The following is an 18,813-nucleotide window of genomic DNA, read 5'->3' as shown; positions in this document are numbered from 1 at the left end:
ATTTTTTAGGATTCTACGTTTTGTGGCATCTATGATTCTTTTGATTCCACTGGCAATTCTCCCCATGAGAAAAATTCAGTGGTACCTAAAATCTGTATGATTGTGACATGAACATCACATAACATTCCAGATACCGGTTTTGGAGTTTGTGAAAAGGGAAACTCTTTGGAGGTGAGACTAGTTTCATCAGACTCCAGGTCTCCTATTTTCCCTTCCAGCTCCTGCATAGTCTGTAACAACAGATACCTCAGACTTTGTTTGGGGCACCGTCTCTCTGGGTGAATGTTTGGAGCAGAGGTAGTGTTCTAGCAGCACATATTAGAATGGAGTCATTAGTGTATTGTACTATGGTAGCCTCTTTTGCTTCTGTGTTTAGGTCATTGATAAATAAGTTAAACACTAGTCATCTGAGGATGGAGCCTTGTGGGACTCCAACAGGTATAGGAAGGAAAGAAGAGAAATCATCATTTCAATTTCATTGCGTGGGACCTATTAGTGAGGTAACTAAGAAATCAGTTAAGTGAGGAGGGTGATAACCCATAAGAAGACAGCTTAGTTAGGAGAATTTGATGATTGACCGTGTTGAATACCTTGGATTGATCTAGAAATAGGGCTTAGAAGACCTGAATTTCTATTGTGATTTATTATATCTATGAACCCTAAACGGCAGTAGTTAAACTGGGATTGGGTCTGAAACCATGATGTGTAGGAGACAGGAGTTCATGAGAAATAATGTACGTTGTAAGTTGAAAATAAATACATCTTTCCAAGATTTTGGATCAGGGTAAGGGAATGGCAACTGGTCTGTAGTTTGTGAGCTCAGTTTTTCAGGAGTATTATATAGGATTTTTTCCATAAGGTGGGGACATGTTTTTCTTGGATATGGTGGCTTATTAGAATTGAGAGAAGATATGCAAGTCTATCTGCAATGCGTTTTGAAGTATTTGTTGGAAGCTGGTCAGGGGCAGTGTCTCAAGGGAGTGTAGGGATTTTTTATTGTAAATGTTGGCACTGGAGTGAGTCTTACTGTGTTTTTGCTTCATTGATTGGCATGCAGTGGCCGGATTTGTAGTAGTTTTAGGGAGGGAGGTTACTGTATTTATGAAATGTGAGTTAAACCGTGAAGCAGTGTTTTGGGAATTATTAGGTGGGGATGGGCTGGGCTGGGCTGGGTTGGTTTTCCAGGAATAAGCAATGTATTTATGATTTCCAGAACGTTTGTGGATTGTTTGATGACTTTTGGATATTGTTCTAATAAATGTTTTGTCAGTTTTTATGCAGTGTTTGCTATGGCTCCTTAACTGCCTATATTGCTACAGGGATGATTAAGAACTTATATATACACACATATATATATATATATATATATATATATATATATATATATAAAAATTAAGGGGCTGTTTTTTAAACTATTTTGGTTCTTAATGATGTAGCTCTGCCAGGATATTTAGAAATATTGTATTAAATGATGTTACTCTGCCAGATCATTTAGAAATATTGAATTAAATGTGTCTACTGTTTCTTGAAAGGGAAGAGTTTTAAGTGGAGCTCAGCTGATCTGGAGCAGGCTGGAAGTAAAGATTTCTTTACTGAAGTTACTGAGGTTTCTGCATGTGTTATAGTGATGAACCTTGTGGGACAGTTTGGGGTGTCTCATTGTTTAGCATAGCTGGTGGTCACTTAGACTATCAGGTAGGGGGCCACTTGTAGCAACATTGTTTGGTATGAATGTTTGACTCCAGTATGTGATCGATTTTTTAACTGTGGCTTTGTTAATTCTAGTTGGCATCTTGATCAGTTGAGGGGAACCATGTAACTGAATTGAATTTGTTGGGTTTTCTAGGGCTGTCTTTTGCTAGTCTATGCTAACAACTCCTACAAATGTGCTTTCCAATGATCTCTTCTGGGATGGGAGTTTTGTTACCAGGTGGTATGTATAGATCTATGATGGCTAGAGATTTTTGTGTATTCAGTTTGAGGAGTGAGGTGAGAAGTTCAGATTGTTAAAAGTAGGTATAGTATCATGGTAAGTGAGGAGATCTAAAACATTTCTGTAGAAAACAGCAACTCCACCTATGTTTTTTGCTTGTTCTGTCTAGTCTGAGTATAGTATAACCTGGTGAGAGTATTTTTGTATCATTGGCAATTGGCTTTAACCTGGTTTCTGTGCCTATGACTAGATCGGGGGAGTGGTGTGCTGTAGATGCATGAACTTCTGTGATTTTGTTATAGAGACTTCTTAGGTTATGTTGTGGAGTATTTTAAGTCCTAGGTGGTTGAAGAGGTGGCCTGTTGCTGTTTTGGGATGTGTGAGCACTGGTTTGGTGGGGTCTGGAGTTATATGTCTGGGATGTATATTGTCTCCAAGTATCACTGTCCAGTTATCAGAGTGACTATTGAAGAGCCAGTAATATGTGGTCTTAAGTTTATACATGATTTTGGATAATGGTAGAGCATATGCTGCTTGTTTGTATTTCAGGGTGCTAATGTAATTTATGTTGAGTAGGATGGAAGAGATATTAGGGAAATCTGTTGTGGTATTCTGGCTTAAGTATTATGTGGGAGGTATAGGTAAGTAACAAAGGCAGAGATACTTTTGATAGCTGGTTGAGAATGTGAGTATACTGCAAAATGCTTATGACAGAAAATGAAGTGTTGTCATATTTGGGATTTAGAAGGGTGCATGGATGGGTGATAGTGTGTGGGGTCTTTATTATATATTTAAAGTTTCAAAACTTTGACTCTCATACAATCAACACTATATGAGCAAAGTTTTAAATTTTTGAATATATAATAAAAAATAAATAAAAACAAAAACAACCTACCTGGATGCTCTGAGCAGGGGGGCGAGCCCTCCTGCACCCTCACACCCCACGCTACTTAAATATACCAACTCTGAGATCACACTACAGTGAAGTGAGATCGCCATAGGGAATATTTCCCTTTACTTCACTGTAGTGCAATATCTGAGTTGGTCTATTTAAGTAGCGGGGGGTGTAGGAGTTGCAGGGGGGCTTGCCCCCCTGCTCAGAGCATTCAGGTAGGTTATTTTTGTTTTTATTTATTTTTTATTATATATTCGAAGTTTTCAAACATTGCTCATATAGTGTCAATTATATGAGCGTCAAAGTTTTGAAACTTCGAATATATAATATAGACCCAGTGTGTGATTGGAGGAGTGTGGAGGGATGCAGTTAAAGAATAGTAGAGATTCATGGGAGGAATAAAGCAGAGTAAGATGATAGGTAAAACTGATATTATTTATTTGTTTATTTATTGGCATTTGATTACTGGGAAAGTCTGACTGGGTAGGTGCCCATTTCCAGTGAAGGCCTGGGGGGAAGCTCGAAATTATTACAAAAACATTTTGAGAACAATAAGTTTACAATCTTCAGAAGTAATACAAAAACACAGAGTTTAAATAATTATACCAAATTAGACATAATGTGAAAACAGTAGTTAAGAATAGCACTTATGCGACAATGATTTGATACTTAGATAAGTTTTAGCCAGTTTAGAGAAATCAATGGAAGGCTAGTATAATATAAACAGGAACTGCAGTATGAAGTTAGAGGAAAAACAGGGTTATAGTATATTTGGACAGAGTTAGGGGAGATAAAGTCACTGATGTAAGGAAGTGAGTGATGAATGTAGAGTAAGGATGTATAAGGTGTGAAGAGGTAGACTTTCATATGTAGGGATATAGTTTATCCTGGGAATGCGAAAGAACAGAGTCAGATTTTGGCTAGGAAGTCTTTCAGAATGGATCTAAAGTACTGGAGGGTGGGTACTGACCTGATGTATGAAGGTAAGGAATTCCAGGCCTTAGATATGGTATGAGTGCAGATCGTGCCCAGCAGACTTGATAGATTTGTAGACAGACAGGAGTGTTTGGTTATAATGACTGAGTGGAAATGTAGTTGTATAGAAGGTATTTAGTGCTGAACAAGGTCAATGCTGTATGATTTTATAGTTGGTAAGAAACTGTGCATATGTTAGTTGATGGGGTAGTTCTAACCAGTTTAGTCTTTTTAGTGTCATGCAATGGTAGGTTTTGAAAGTAGTGGCATTTCCTGCATATTTAGTCATTTATAACAGCATTGTTTGGAGGTTATTAAGAATGGGAGCACCATAAAGCAATGGAGGGAGGAGGAGGAAGTAGTGACAAGTTTACTTTTAGTTGTATTGGTGAGAACATTTTTTGCTCTGTAAAGCAGTCCTAGTTTTTGTGAGTTTTTTAAATGCATTTAACATTATCATCCACTATTTTCCCTAATAATAACTACTTGCTCATTGAATATTCAGAGTCTAGCAAATAAAGTTACTGAACTGCACTCATGGATAGCGCTCAATACCCCTCACATCCTCTCCTTATCTGAAACCTGGCTCAAGCCACAAATCTCAAATAGTGAAATGCTCCCACCAGGTTATAATATCTTCTGATCTGATAGACCTGTAAAGAAAAGGGGGTGGCGTGGCCATCCTCTACTCAAACAACCTTAACCTCTCACCTTACTCTTCCCCAATTCCTAACTTCCTCCCAACTGAAATCATCATCCTTAACTGCCATCTGAATCCCCACAAAAAACTTGCAATTGCCTCTATCTACCTTCCTCCTGGTAACCACCTGCCTATTCTTGAAAACATCCTATCCTGGTTCTCCCACAACATACCATATGAGACACTTATCCTTGGTGACATCAACACTGACTGGTCCAAACTCACAACTGACTCCCCCCAACTCAGAATCCACCGACACAGCTTCCACTAACTTATAGCATCTCCCACTCGCTTCCATAAAAATTCCACCTCCAGCTCCATCATAGACTGGATCCCTACCAATTCCCGCCACCAATACCGCAATCTCACCACCTTACCTGACTCCCCACCAGTACCACAATCCCAAAACCTTACCTGACTCCCTCAGTGATCATCTCCCTACCACCATCTTATGACACTACTCCCATATACCTAAACCCCACCTTATCAAAGACTGTTGAAAACTATCGACTTTCAATTCATCCCAATTTAACTCCATTCTCCACAACATAGATTGGTCTATCCTAAAACACCTCCCCCTAAACGATGCTGTCAGCACTTTCAATAGTATCTTCATGAGTACTTTAAACTCCTTAGCTCCCTCTAGGAAGATCAGAGTAAAATCAAATTATGCTCCCTGGCACTCCAAGGAGACTAGGTCCCTTATGAAACAAAGAGATAGTGCTTGGAAAACCTGGACTAAATCTAAACAAACACCTCTTCTTCAAAAATGCAAGCAACTGAGGAACCTTGCAAAAAAACATACAACTAATGACAAAAAGTTATACTATAGCTCAGCTCAGCTTAACAACAAATCCAGTCCTCGAAAATTCTGGTCAACTCTCAACAACATCCTCTATCCTGGAAAGCCCTCTAATCCCTCCCCATACCCTAACTCTTCCTCTCAGGAAACAGCTACCCTCCTGAATAAACACTTTATCTCTTCCATTCAAAATCTGGTAACCTCTAAGCCAAACTCTACTTCAACACCCACCACTCCAAGTCCCACTAACACAACTTTGTTTTCATTTGACCCAGTTCCCATTACTTACATCAAATCTCTACTACACAAGCTAAAACCTTGCTCTTCCTCCACTGACAATCTATCTCATACATTCCTCAAACTTGCTGCTGATTCAATTGCCTTTCCTGTATCTATACTAATTAATCGATCTATTCTGGAATCAACTGTCCCAACGCTTTGGAAATTTATCTTTACTATCCCTCTTCACAAAGGTGGAAACTCCACTGACTCCTCAAACTACTGACCCATTGCCATTCTGTCCCCCCTCTCCAAGATATTAGAAAAATGTATTCACTCGCAGCTTCTCAATCACCTCCTCACGCACCACTTACTTACCCCTACCCAACATGGATTCTGCCCTCACCACAGCACCACCACTGCCCTCCTCTCCTTCACTCATATCATTGCAGAGGCCCTAGACAACAATAAACCCATTTCCTGTCTATTCCTAGATCTCTCCAAAGCTTTTGATACTGTCTCTCATCCTCTACTACTGTCCAAACTCGCAAATCTCCACCTATCCCCCTCCACACTTGCCTGGTTTAACAGTTATCTATCTGGCAGGGAACAATCTGTCAAATGGCTCTCATCTTCCTCACCTTTCCTTCCCATCTCCACTTGTGTTCCCCAAGGCTCCATCTTGGGACCCCTTTTGTTTAACATCTTCACCAATGATCTTTACACCTCATGCAAAAAATCCTCCCTTATTCAGTATGCTGACAACTCCACACTTATATCCATCTCAAATAACATTCCTAAACTACACTCCCTGACCCAGCAAGCCCTACTATCCACTGAATAATGGCTCTCTCACAACCTACTGATCCTAAATCCCAAAAAGACCAAACTCCTACTTTTCCTTCCCCGTTCTCTTTCTCATCACAAAACCACCTTTCTTATTAAATCTTCTAACAATACAACTATCCAACCTGACACCCATACAAAACTCCTATGGGTCATTATCGATGACAAACTAAAGTTCAACCTACACATACTCCAGTGTATATAAAAAAAAAAAAACAGAAACTAGGTCTGCTATATCAGAACAAAAAATTCCTAACACCTGAACCTAGACTTACCCAGGGCCAGGCACTCCTCCTCCCCTCCCTCTTATACACCGTCCCAGTTCTTATCAATAACCAGGCCTCCACTCTAAACAAACTCCAACAGACTTACCATAAAATAGCCAGATTCATTACTAACTCCCCATACAACTCACACCACTGCATTTCTTTAAACTCTCTTCAATGGCTTGAACTTCCCCAATTTCTGCTATCTTATCAGTTTCATATGCTACACACTATTCTTTATAAATATTCATTCAAAGGGGATCCAGTATCTGTCTGCCTGGGATGACATGATTGACAGACCACGATGCTTTGCCAGAGATGGTCTGCACCTGTCACCCCTGGGATTCAGGTTACTGGCTAAGGCTCTTGCCACCACTATAGTGCCTTTTTTAGGCAAACTTCAAAGGACAAAACCACCACCGTAACAGGTACAAGCATGCAAAATCTGAAGGTAATGCTACTCAATGCTAGAAGTCTAAACCTCAAAATGCACTCTCTCGAGGCACTCCTAAAAATGGAGAACATCGATATCTGTGCAGTAACTGAGACCTGGTTCAAGGCTCCAGAGAGCACCCCTGCAATAACAGGCTACAACTCTTACCACACTTTTCGGCCACCAAACCAGGACCAAAACACTAAAGGTGGAGGAGTGTCAATATTCACCAAGGATATTCACACCACCAGGCTAGTTGGCCAACACAATGTGTCTGAAATTCTCCAAGTGCAACTAACACTAGGTAAGACTGCAATCCAAATTGTAGCTTGCTACAGATCCCCCACCATACCCCAAGATTCTCACTACACCTTTTTAAACATACTGGAAAATATTAAGATAGAACCAAACACCCTAATACTGGGTGATTTTAACTACCCTGCCATTAACTGGGAAAACTACTCATGTCCCAACGCCCTGGATCAACTAATCCATAGTCCCACCAGGGGCTCCAATATCCTAGACCTGGTCATTACCAACATGGCAAATCAATGCTCCATACCTATGGTCACCCCCTCGTTAGTCAGGTCTGACCATAAGCTAATCACCCTTAACGTCCACATCCCACCCTCACCCCCACTCTCCAGTAAAGAAACCACCATAAAAAACTTCTCCAAAGCCAACTTCATGCTACTCAAGTCAGAAGTGACAAACTTCATGACACCCATGCAGATGGGAACTGAAAGTTCAACTGCTGAATCCTACACTAAGGCACTGTACGAGCACATCCACTCATGCATGAATCGTGCCATCCCAAATAGAACCAAAATGATCTCATCCAAAAAAAGGAAGCCAATCTGGTGGTCCCCTGCCATAAACAAACTTTACAACAAAAGGAAGAAACTTTTGCAGAAAAGAGGAAAATCCCAGGATGCAAAAAACTCCCTTACTAGCCTCAGTAAGAAACTGAGATGCCTCATAAAATCCTCCAAAGCTAGTTATGAAAATAAAATTGCCAAAGATTCCAAAGACAACCACAAAGCATTCTATAACTATGTCAAGAATCTAAATGGCAATGCTCAGATCTGCTCTGAGCTAAAACAGAATGGCAATAAATATACTGATCCAAAGGATATTGCCAATATCCTGGCAGATCGATTCAGTGCCAACTTCACCCCCCTCTCACCCCCTAAATGGCCCATCTCAATACCGGAAGACTGCCAAATTCCAGTGATAATGGCCACACAGGTACAAAACGCACTCTCTAAAGCCAAGAATACAGCATCCATGGGACCAGATGACATCCCGGGCTGTGTACTACATGAACTACAATATGAACTAGCACCTCACCTAAGTGTCATGTTTAATCATAGCCGCACCTCAGGTTTCGTGCCCACTGAGTGGCGCAGAGCTACAGTTATCCCAATCCACAAGGGGGGATCCACCTTGGATCCCGGAAACTACCGTCCCATCAGTCTGACAAGCCTTATCTGCAAGGCCATGGAGCGTATTATCATGGAACTTATAAACAAAGACATTGGCAACCTTCAAACACTGGACCCCACCCAGTTTGGGTTTGTGAAGGGCCGATCTTGTCTCCTGAACCTGATTGACTTCTTTGAATCAGTCTCCAGAGCCATGGACAAGGGTAAGGTGGTCCACACAGCCTATCTAGACCTTGCCAAGGCCTTTGACACCATCCCCACTCTGGAATCATAGATAAACTTACTAAGTTGGGTATTAATCCCTATGTCACCCAATGGGTTGCTAAATGGCTTACTGATAGAACCCACACTGTAAAAGTAGCCGACTCCAAATCCAGCTCCAGACAAGTGACAAGTGGAGTACCTCAGGGTTCAGTCCTGGGGCGCTCTTGTTTGGCATCTACTTCTCTGAAGTACAGGTCAACACTAAGGGACTTGGCTAACAAAGTTTGCAGATGACTGCAAACTGGGAGCCATTATTGAATCCCCAAATGATGTGGATACTCTACAAAAGGGCCTTACAGAAACAGATGCTTGGTGCCAGAGCCATGGGCTCAAGCTCAATGCCAAGAAATGTATTATTATCCCTTTGGGAAAAACATGTATCCATGAATTACCATATAGGTGGCAGTACACTAAACACAGAAAGTGTGATAAGAGACTTAGGGACACAGGTGGACAGTGGTCTCAGCTTCGATAACCACATCGCCACAACAGTCAGGAAATCCTACTATGTGGCACACCTCATCATGAAGGGCTTTTCATCCAGAAAAAAGGAGGTCAATGTCCCACTGTACTCATCCCTCATTAGACCCATTATAGAATACAACACCCCATTTGGTATGTACCTCTCAAGACATCTGCAACAACTGGAAAGGCCTCAGAAATACCTCACTAAAAGAATCACAGGCCTAAAGCAGATGCCCTACGCTGACCGCCTTAAAAAACTTCAGCTATACTCTGTCGCATATCGTCTACTCAGAGGCGATCTCTGCTTAACATACAAGGCCATGTCAAACCCAGAGCTGTTGGACATGCTACACTTAAAGAAATCCCAATCCCTCAGAGCTACACGCTCCAGGGATCTAAACCTTGTCATCACAATAAACAAAACATGCTGGAGGGATAGGTTCCTGACCCAGAGACTCCCCAGACTCTGGAATAGATTGCCCATACATGTCAAGCAGAGTGCCTCTTTGGACCTCTTCAAGAGGAACCTTGACGATTGGATGGGAGAAAGGAAATTCACCCCAGGGATCACGTCAGTCGCCCTGCTAGACAGGGGTCCAGGAAAGTAAATAATGTGGGAAGAAATAGCCAGGGAATTGTTATGGCTAGGCTTGTATAGGCCCTAGGGCTGATAGCCTAGTACCAACCTATGAACCTATGAACCTCCCTCTGTCCATCTCTATCTTCCTTAGTCTCCATCTACATCCCATCCCAGACCTTCTGTACATCTAACCAACAATTACTTGATATCTACCACCCAAAAAGGTCAGTAGGCAAACTACTCTACAAACACTCCCTTGCCCATGCTTGTAACAAACTTCCCCTTGATTTACGTTCACTCTCCCACACCTCACACTTTAAAAATGAACTAAAAGCTTATTTTCTCAATTCCACGACCTGCCCTTGCCATGACCCCACCTAGTCTTGCTTCCCTTTATGTATCCACTCTAGGACCATACTTAGTACCTCATTACACCTCTCTCTCCAATGGGTGTACTATGCATTTGCATAATTTTATACAAACAAAAAATTTTATTGTTTACCCATTGAACTATATCAATGTAAAATTATGTTGCTAAGCTTTTTTTTAATGCAACTTTAACTTTTATGCATGCAACCCAACATATGTGAATATTTTTGCTATAACTGCTATTATATCAATATTGTTTAAAATTGTACTTGTTTAAAAATGTACTACTGGAGCTTTTCTCCTCGGGTCTCCACTGAAAATGGGCCACAAGCCCAGTTGGACAAACCCGGTTAACAAATGTCATTAAATAAATAAAAACTAAATAAATGAGAACTGACTTCAATTTTTATATTATTAAGAGAGAGAATTTTACACTTTGTTTTTTTCATGAGAAAGAGAAAAATTTCAGGGAAAAATATTTTTTTTTTTTGTGGGGGGGGCTTGCATGCAAGTTATCAGTTCAAAACCATGTGTTAGTAGCTGATAAAGCTTCCTGAATAATTTTTTTGAGATGTGCCAAGATTTCTGAATTGCACATGAGTGTGGAGTCATCTACGTATTATATTAGGGATGCCTGCTGTGTCGATGCCTGTAGAGTGTTGGTGAGAATGTTAAAGAGGAAGGGACCAAGGATAGAGGCTTGTGGTACACCAATGGCATACCTCTCAACATCTTAGAGCAAAAAATATGGACAAGACCATAAATAATGGGAGAACAGAGGCCCAAAAATCGGGACCGTTTTTAAATATTGCTCTTACAAACTTAGACAATAGAAGGACAGGATTTGTGTTAACATGCAGTTTGTGAAGGATATGAAGTTGGAAACTCAGAAGTCTTGCCATTATTTTCTGACTTCAGTGTTCAATGATTTGACAATGATTTGCCAGAAAAACACAATTTTATGAAAAACAGGCCAAACATACGAGGTAAAAATCTGGACATTCTGCAAAAATATGTACAGTTGTGAGGTATGAGTGGTGACTGAGAGGTATAAAGAGAGGGTGGAGTGAATTTTTACTAATTGATACCTATTAGGCAAGTAACTTTTGAACCATAGAAAGTGGGCTCAGATTGAGCTAATGAGGAGATTTGCAGTTGAGTTTGCTGTGACAAGCTGTGTTGAAGGCTTTAGACAAGTCCAGAAATCAGGAAGTGACTAGTTTGCCATTATTTCTAGCTTTATTGACAGCATCTATAAAGGTTAGAAGTGCCATGTTTGCACTATGGGAGAATTAGAAGCAGTATCGTGATGGGGATAGGAGTTCCTCCTGCAGGAGACAGTTTAACAATTGTTTTTGAATACAAAATGAATACATTTTGAGGGAGGATAAGACTGCTACACGTATAAAGTTAATTCATTTCCTCCATTATTTAGAGGGATAATGTGTGATTTTTTTTCCAGAGAGAGACAGAATGTGGGGTTTCTGAATTGAGACAGGATAGGCAATGCTATTAGCTGTTGTTTTAAGGTACTTTCTTGAAAGGTTGATAGATAGGTATAGGGACTGATAGGTAGGTATGGGGTCTGACAGGTAGGTAGAGGGATTGATAGGTAGGTATAGGGACTGAAGGGTATTATAGGGACTGATAGGTAGGTAGATATAGGGATTGATATATTGATACGAATGAGGATGAATTTATATGGAGTAGAGTCTGTTAATAGTGTAGAATAAATGTTCGTTTGTTTGTTTATTTGTATGTTTTTGTTTATAGGTTGAGGATGTATAATATTAGTATTATTATTTCATGGCATTCTTCTTTCAGGGTTCTATCCCCTTTCTCTCTGTTGGCATGAATGTCTGAAGGGCTTGGCGCCCAAACCCTCTTTTTCTTCAGCTCAGCTTGAGCTAGATAATGGTTTGAGCATGTGTAAAGTGCCCTTGAAGCTTTGAAGGCTAACAGGCTGTTAAATCCTCAACAATATCTAACCCATATACATAAGGCAACTTACACAACTGTACTTTCAACAACAAAAGGACGAGTGATCTAGTTGAGGAATTCTAATACAAGAACAGCCTTCCTGCATTCATCGTTTAAACTTGAAACTGGCATTTGCAGCATATCTTGGGCTACCTACAAAGTACAATGATTAGACAGGTTACTGCAACTAGTGTAAAAGACAAGTATTATGCTTGCCAAGGCACTGAGACAGATTCTTTTTTTAAGGGAAGTATTCTGTAGTCTTTGAATTTCTATCAAAACTGCTACAAAGTGTGGAAAAGTAACAGTAAGTCTGATTTATTTTATAGTTCTGAAATTGCACTACATTTCAGTATGAATTTTAGATTAATATCCACAAACTCAAGGGCAGCTAGTTATCATAATAATCTCATTTTCCAGGTAAAACAGTGAGTACCTGAGATAGCCAAGCTTGGTAATTTAATGAATGCCTTAATTAATAAAGGATAGATGTTCTGATAGGAAGTTTAGTATCTCCTACTTACATGCATAAAAAAAGCATATTGTACATGTTTATGCTGAATAACCTAGTTTTCATGTACTGTGCTTTGTGTTTAGTACTTTGTGTTTACTGGTGTTCTGGCCATGGTCACCTGTGCTGTGTTCCTTCGACTGAACTCTGTGCTGAAGCTGGCTATACTACTCATCATGATAGCCATCTACTCCCTGCTGACAGAGACCATCTTCACATCCCTTTTCCTGCGATATGACAACTTCCACAATAACAGAGAGTAAGTCATTCCACTTCTTATTCTGAATAGCTCATTAGTATATCTTTACTATTATATATATATATATATAGATATATTTATTTTTTTATTTTTTTATTTTTTTTTCAAGTGACTTTATTGACAGAATTTATTACACTGCAGAGATCCCATACATGAAACAGTATCTGAAAATCTGAAAGAGTGAAGGGAGCAAAATACGTTTGATCTGTCCATTCACTGCTGGGGTCTATGACTTTTGTTTGGTCATTAAATATGTATCATCACAATTTAAATGACAGTTTGTATAGTGATGTGCCTCTGAGCTGCACAATGCAGACAAATCACTTTTTGTGATATAATAGTGACAGATATGAATTTGTTCTAATATGCTCTTGACTGTTCTGTAGATCACAGTCATGTACTTAGATTTAGGAATGTGAACATATCTGAGGAATATTTTTAACTGAAGCTTGACATGCCTACATTAATGAAGTAAAACAGAATGCAATTGCAATCATCATTCAGTGGAGTTAAATCTAATGCCATTAATTAAAATATGCCTTAAGAAAAAAGGCCTATCTAGAGATAATTTCACAGTCCAGTATTCTCACTTTTCATTTATTGCAGCGGAATACTATATATGGATGTAAAATTGTAAAAAAGACTCTCTGGAGTGTGGGCTACTGGAGCAGTCATTTACTTTTCTTATCAGTCTGTCACCCACAGCCTAGATAGCAGAATTGTTCAATAAGATGCATATGTGGGCATTTCTTATTACTTAAAAAATAATCAAGCAAATACAAAGCTGGCTGCAATTATGCAATATACAGGCCACTGTCTATACAGCTCACATATATATGGAATAGTTCATTTGTACAACATCTAATTTTGTGCACCTGGCTCAAAGTAGATCAATTCCAACATTGAACTGGCATGCAGAAATAGGTTTCATAAACTGTGAAAAATGCATTGACAATTTGCACTCAGGGTGTTACCATGCAAAAAGTATAATAATCAATTCCTTTGCAGCTCAACAGAATCATCACATCTGAGGCAGAATGACAGTGATGCAGAAGGTGTGCTGTGCTATATATTGGTATGATTTCAGCAGGCCACCGTAGATAGCAGGGTTGCATACCACTGCTGATCTTTGTGTTGGCATGGAGGAAGGTGGGTTTTCAGAACTGCGGTGGTAGGTACACAATCAGTTTGACTGCTTAGGTATTATGCTGTGAGGCCTAAAAGAACACAAGTGACACTTTTTGGGAGCATTTTAACAACTGACATCATACTGCAAACAAAATAATTGTATATTCCTTATTTTAAACTTGGCATTTAAAACACATTTGTCAAGAAGCAGTATGGCTATGGAGCCACACTATGGGGGTTATTCCACCTGAAAGCACCTGGTTAATCTTCTGGTTTTTTTCAATAACAAGCATTCTGTGAGGAGTTTACTACATGTCTTCCCTGTGTCTGTGGTAGTTTATTTATTTGGTTATTTACTTATTTTTGTTGATGGGGAAAGTCCGACTGGAAAAAAAAAAGCTTTCCAGTGTAAACCCAGTGAGAAAATATCCACACAAGATTATACAATGGCATACATTAATACAGTGAGTCAAAGTTTCATAAGATAGCAATTGCAACATGGAAACATTGGATTAAACAAAAAATCTTCAATAAAGTACATTAACATAAATCAAATCTTGCAATATTGTGATGTACCTACATTGACATGCACTGGATAATAATACAGTGCTAGATATTTGTGAGTAATAAAATTGGGTACTTTAAGTTTATGCCAAAGATAATGATGAGTGACAAAGAGAAAGTACTGCAAACAGATATGGTTAAATGTCAGAGAGGTATAGCAGCTGATTAGCGCTTAGATAAACTTTTAAGAGTCAGAAATTATGAAAGAGGGACTTGTATTTTGAAACAGAATAAAAGTTAACAGGTACAAAATTGCATATAGTAGCATTAGGATACAGTGAATGCAGTTTCCAGTGGAATGCCAAGTTTCCAATCCTCGTGGCATGCTGGTACATGCACTGGCAATCCTCTAAATTGATTGTAGGTGTGTGTAGTGTGGGGTATGTATACCGCAATAGACTGGAATCCTTTCAAGGATTTCTCAGAGTAAAACTTATAGCTTTCTTATACAGGATCTGGCTTCATGTAAATAGTAACTACGATGACAGAAATATTTCTAATAGAATTCTGGAATGCAATGAGTTTTGTGATTTTTGAATATATGTGTTAAAATTATAAAAAATATAACTGCAGAAATACTGTGTGTGTGTGTGTGTGTGTGTGTGTGTGTGTGTGTGTGTGTGTGTGTGTGTGTGTGTGTGTGTGTGTGTGTCTGCTTGTCTCAGTTTTGTCCCTTTTGCGTATATTTTATTGTATTTCTTAAAGGAAAACTCCACCCTAGAACTAAAAAAAAATTTTTTTTCAGTTTATCTTTGTTTCCAGACCTATTTTAACACCTCAAAATCACTCCAAGTGCTTTATTTGTAATTTTAGCCTGTTTACCACAACAGGCTACCAGTGGGGCTTGATATATCAATGTGATCTTCTTCTACTTCAACATATCTCTCAACCTGGAAACATCAAAAATCTGGACAAGGCACATGAAAAATAGGTACAAATCTGTACGCTGATTAACATAAAATTTGCATACATAATTATGTGAACCTACCCACTCCAATGGAATTGTGGGATACCAACGTTCAAATGCAAACTGAAGGACAGACAACCAACATATAGCACCACTTCAGCCATTCCAATGTCCCATTACCTGGCTATTCTGTCTCACAATGAAAATAGACTTGGCAAGGGCTGCAGTAAAAAGTCCCTGTTTCTGCAATGCCCACAATTGCAAATCAAAGACACATTATCCATAATGAAGAAAGACCGGATTATCAGTTAATTTGCATGTTCCTGAATTATTGTTGAATATTAAGCATAAAGATTAGCACTTTCCTGCAGTAATTAATTGCTTACCACCTATGTATTGTGGAATGTCATGCCTCTAGTATGCCTACAAACAGCTAGCATTCCTGAGCATTACCTGACAAAATAAACTTAAAATGCATGAGATAAACAAACAGAAATATTTTGTGAACAGGGAAAACTACTAAAACTGCAAAAATAGCAATGTTATCAGTAAGAAGTATTCCCTACAATGGTAATTGCATATTCATAGTCTTTCCATAAACAGTATGATATATTGCACACAAGCCCAAGTTATATTTCTGCTAAACTTTCAAAAACTACTTTTCATATCTTAAACTATACAACCTAGACATTATACTGTTAGAACCCTTCTGTTAATCAGACATAAGCTTTCACATGGTAACAAGAAATTAATTTATAAATGTATGTTTATTGGGATATTTACAGAAATATGAAACATGCTTAATTGTACAATTGGCAATAAAAATAACAGTGAATATACAGTGCAGCTATCAGAGACAAGTTTTCTTCAACAACATCTAAGGTTTCATCTGATGTCATGTAACACTTTCAAGTCACTTGTTTTTGAAGTAAGTATATATGGAGATATTGTTTATTTTCATAATCACTAGCAAACAACGATCAATATCTTGGGTATACTGTGATGTAAACTCACATTGGCAATACATTTTCTTGTCTTCCTCCATGTCATATCTCACCATACCACTCAATAACATGCAGGGCTGTCAGTTATGAAAACATAAAAACACATAAAAACATGGATCATAAGTAACAGATAGCTATTAATCTCTCCACTGCAGCACAACCTAGAGTCACAATTTTAGTGTTTTGTTAAAAACTCTTTCCACTTTCTATTACTTATACTGTCTCTTACTGGCTGATAATTTGCTGAAAAATAAAAGGAAAAAGTGTAGAAAAAGTAGGATGTGTTGCACAAATGGCAAACCTAACTATACCATTCTAGCCATCCATGTCTCACTGCTGCTACCATTGCCTACAGATATTCAGGGTGGCTGTAGTACAACAAATCAAACCACTACAGGGGTTGCCAGCTGTCCTGGTCATCTAGTCTGTCAGGTCACACGAGACAGCCCTTTAAAATGAACCTACATTTGGTCACAATTGCCAGTCCTTGAATTGTCTGTGTAGGAAATGTAACATGATTCTGCTCTCCTTAGCACACAGTGCAGGCAGTCTCCATAGAGCAAGATCTCAACAAACATCTAAATGAATCTGCAACAATTCAGACTGGCAGCCTGAGAATCATGACACAAGCATGCATGCATCCATGTAGCCTGAGAATCATGACACAAGCATGCATGCATCCATGTGCATGTGCACATGCACAGACACACACACACACACACACACACACACACACACACACACACACACACACACACACACACACACACACACACACACCAGTTCCTTACCTGCCTGAGTAGTTATTCCTCTGTTCGGCTTGGCGAACTACAAGCTCTTCTTCTGTTCATTCGGCCCGCCAGCTTGCTCCATTAATCCCGGCCGGTGAGCTGCTCAGCTTCCTTCTGGCATGTTGCTGCCATTAATCCTGGCTGTCCGGCCGCCGCCATTAATCCCGGCTCGAATTCCCACCATTTCAGGCGAACTGCTCAGCTTCCTCCTAGTGTTGCTGCCCCCTCCTACTGTTGCTGCCTGGCTGCCGCCATTAATCCCGGCTCAAATTCCCGACATTTCAGCCAGCTGGAAATGATGATGTGAGCTCCTTGAGCTCAATTCTGACTGGTTGGTAGCCTGGCAGAGCTGACGTCATTGCGCACGTGATGACATCAGCTCCGACAGCGTGAAAATTTTAAAAATGTAAAGAAAAATTGGAAATGAAGGGGTGCCACTTGGGAATCGTGGCACCCCTTCATTTGGAACCCAAAACTCGGTAAAAAACGAGTAATTCGGAACGGTTGGGAGGTCTGTGCTTCAACCCTTTCTCTTTCCCATGAAGCATTTCAAGTCTTCTTTCTATGACTCATGCCAGACATAAGGAAGTAACTGTGAATTCCCATGCCATTGACATAAAACGGGAAATGTGTGACTCACTGTCAGTTTGTATTCCTTCTTTAAGAGGGCTGCTTCTTTTCTGTTGCTAATCACCCCCATTTATGTTTTGCTCAGAGGCTGATTTACACTATAATTTGAAGTTATCCAGCTGCAGCCAGATAAGTAGCTAAACTGGAAGCCTTTGTTCTAGGTTTTCTTTTGTAGTCGAATTGACAGTCCCCTCTCCCCACACTACTGCAGAGGTGTTAAAACTGTCACTGCAATTGACAGCTCAGAACTGAAAGGAAGGGACTTACAGTCTCAATTTCTTCCCCTCTGCCTGCAGTAAGATTTATTTATTTATTTAGTTTGCCAGCAGTAGAAAGATTTATTTATTTAAACACTTTCAAACTAAGTTTTCGAAGCAAGTTTCAGAAACTCCTTGAGTATTTCAGTCTGTTTTATTACTAGTTACTTTTGTTTTAACCCCAATTATTTCTACAAGACGTTATGTTACCTTACTTTTGCATGCCCATTTCTTTCTGAGGAACTGCTGTCTTGTAACATGCGGTTTCTGTAATTTCCTGGCAATCTACTCATCTCCACATTTGTTAAATTACACCAAAACAGTATTTTGCAAACCTGACTCAATGGAAACTGGCACAGTAAACAAATGTACTGAAAATAACTCACTGTATTCTACAGTCCAGGCAGTGACACAATTTTTTTTATGGGGTGAGTGGTGGCCACTGAATATTTTAGGAAATAAAGTATCACTTGCATTATGCATATAACTAATGGACTTAGGATCAGTCCACCACCCTGGTTATAAAAGATTAAATACATAAATAGCAAGACTTTTACACAGTAATGGAGACTCTATCCTATCTTAGTCAC

At 39.4% G+C, this 18,813-nt stretch overlaps 1 protein-coding gene across 2 annotated transcripts in view; it reads left to right on the top strand.

Annotated features, from left to right (window-relative positions):
- The window catches only part of ADCY8 (adenylate cyclase 8), a 2,045,143-nt gene that overhangs the window by 1,365,235 nt on the left and 661,095 nt on the right, over positions 1–18,813 (top strand). For both annotated transcript variants that reach the window (XM_044067040.1, XM_044067038.1), the window contains one exon: positions 12,770–12,942. In XM_044067040.1, the coding sequence (XP_043922975.1) occupies positions 12,770–12,942 (173 nt within the window). The remainder of the gene's footprint in view (positions 1–12,769; positions 12,943–18,813) is intronic.

The sequence above is a fragment of the Protopterus annectens genome, chromosome 3.part1 (assembly GCF_019279795.1).
Source record: "Protopterus annectens isolate FY-2018-M chromosome 3.part1, PAN1.0, whole genome shotgun sequence".
NCBI classification, from domain to species: domain Eukaryota; kingdom Metazoa; phylum Chordata; order Ceratodontiformes; family Protopteridae; genus Protopterus; species Protopterus annectens.
The sequence above is the reverse complement of the archived record's forward strand: the minus strand, read 5'-3'. Positions and strand labels throughout refer to the sequence as shown.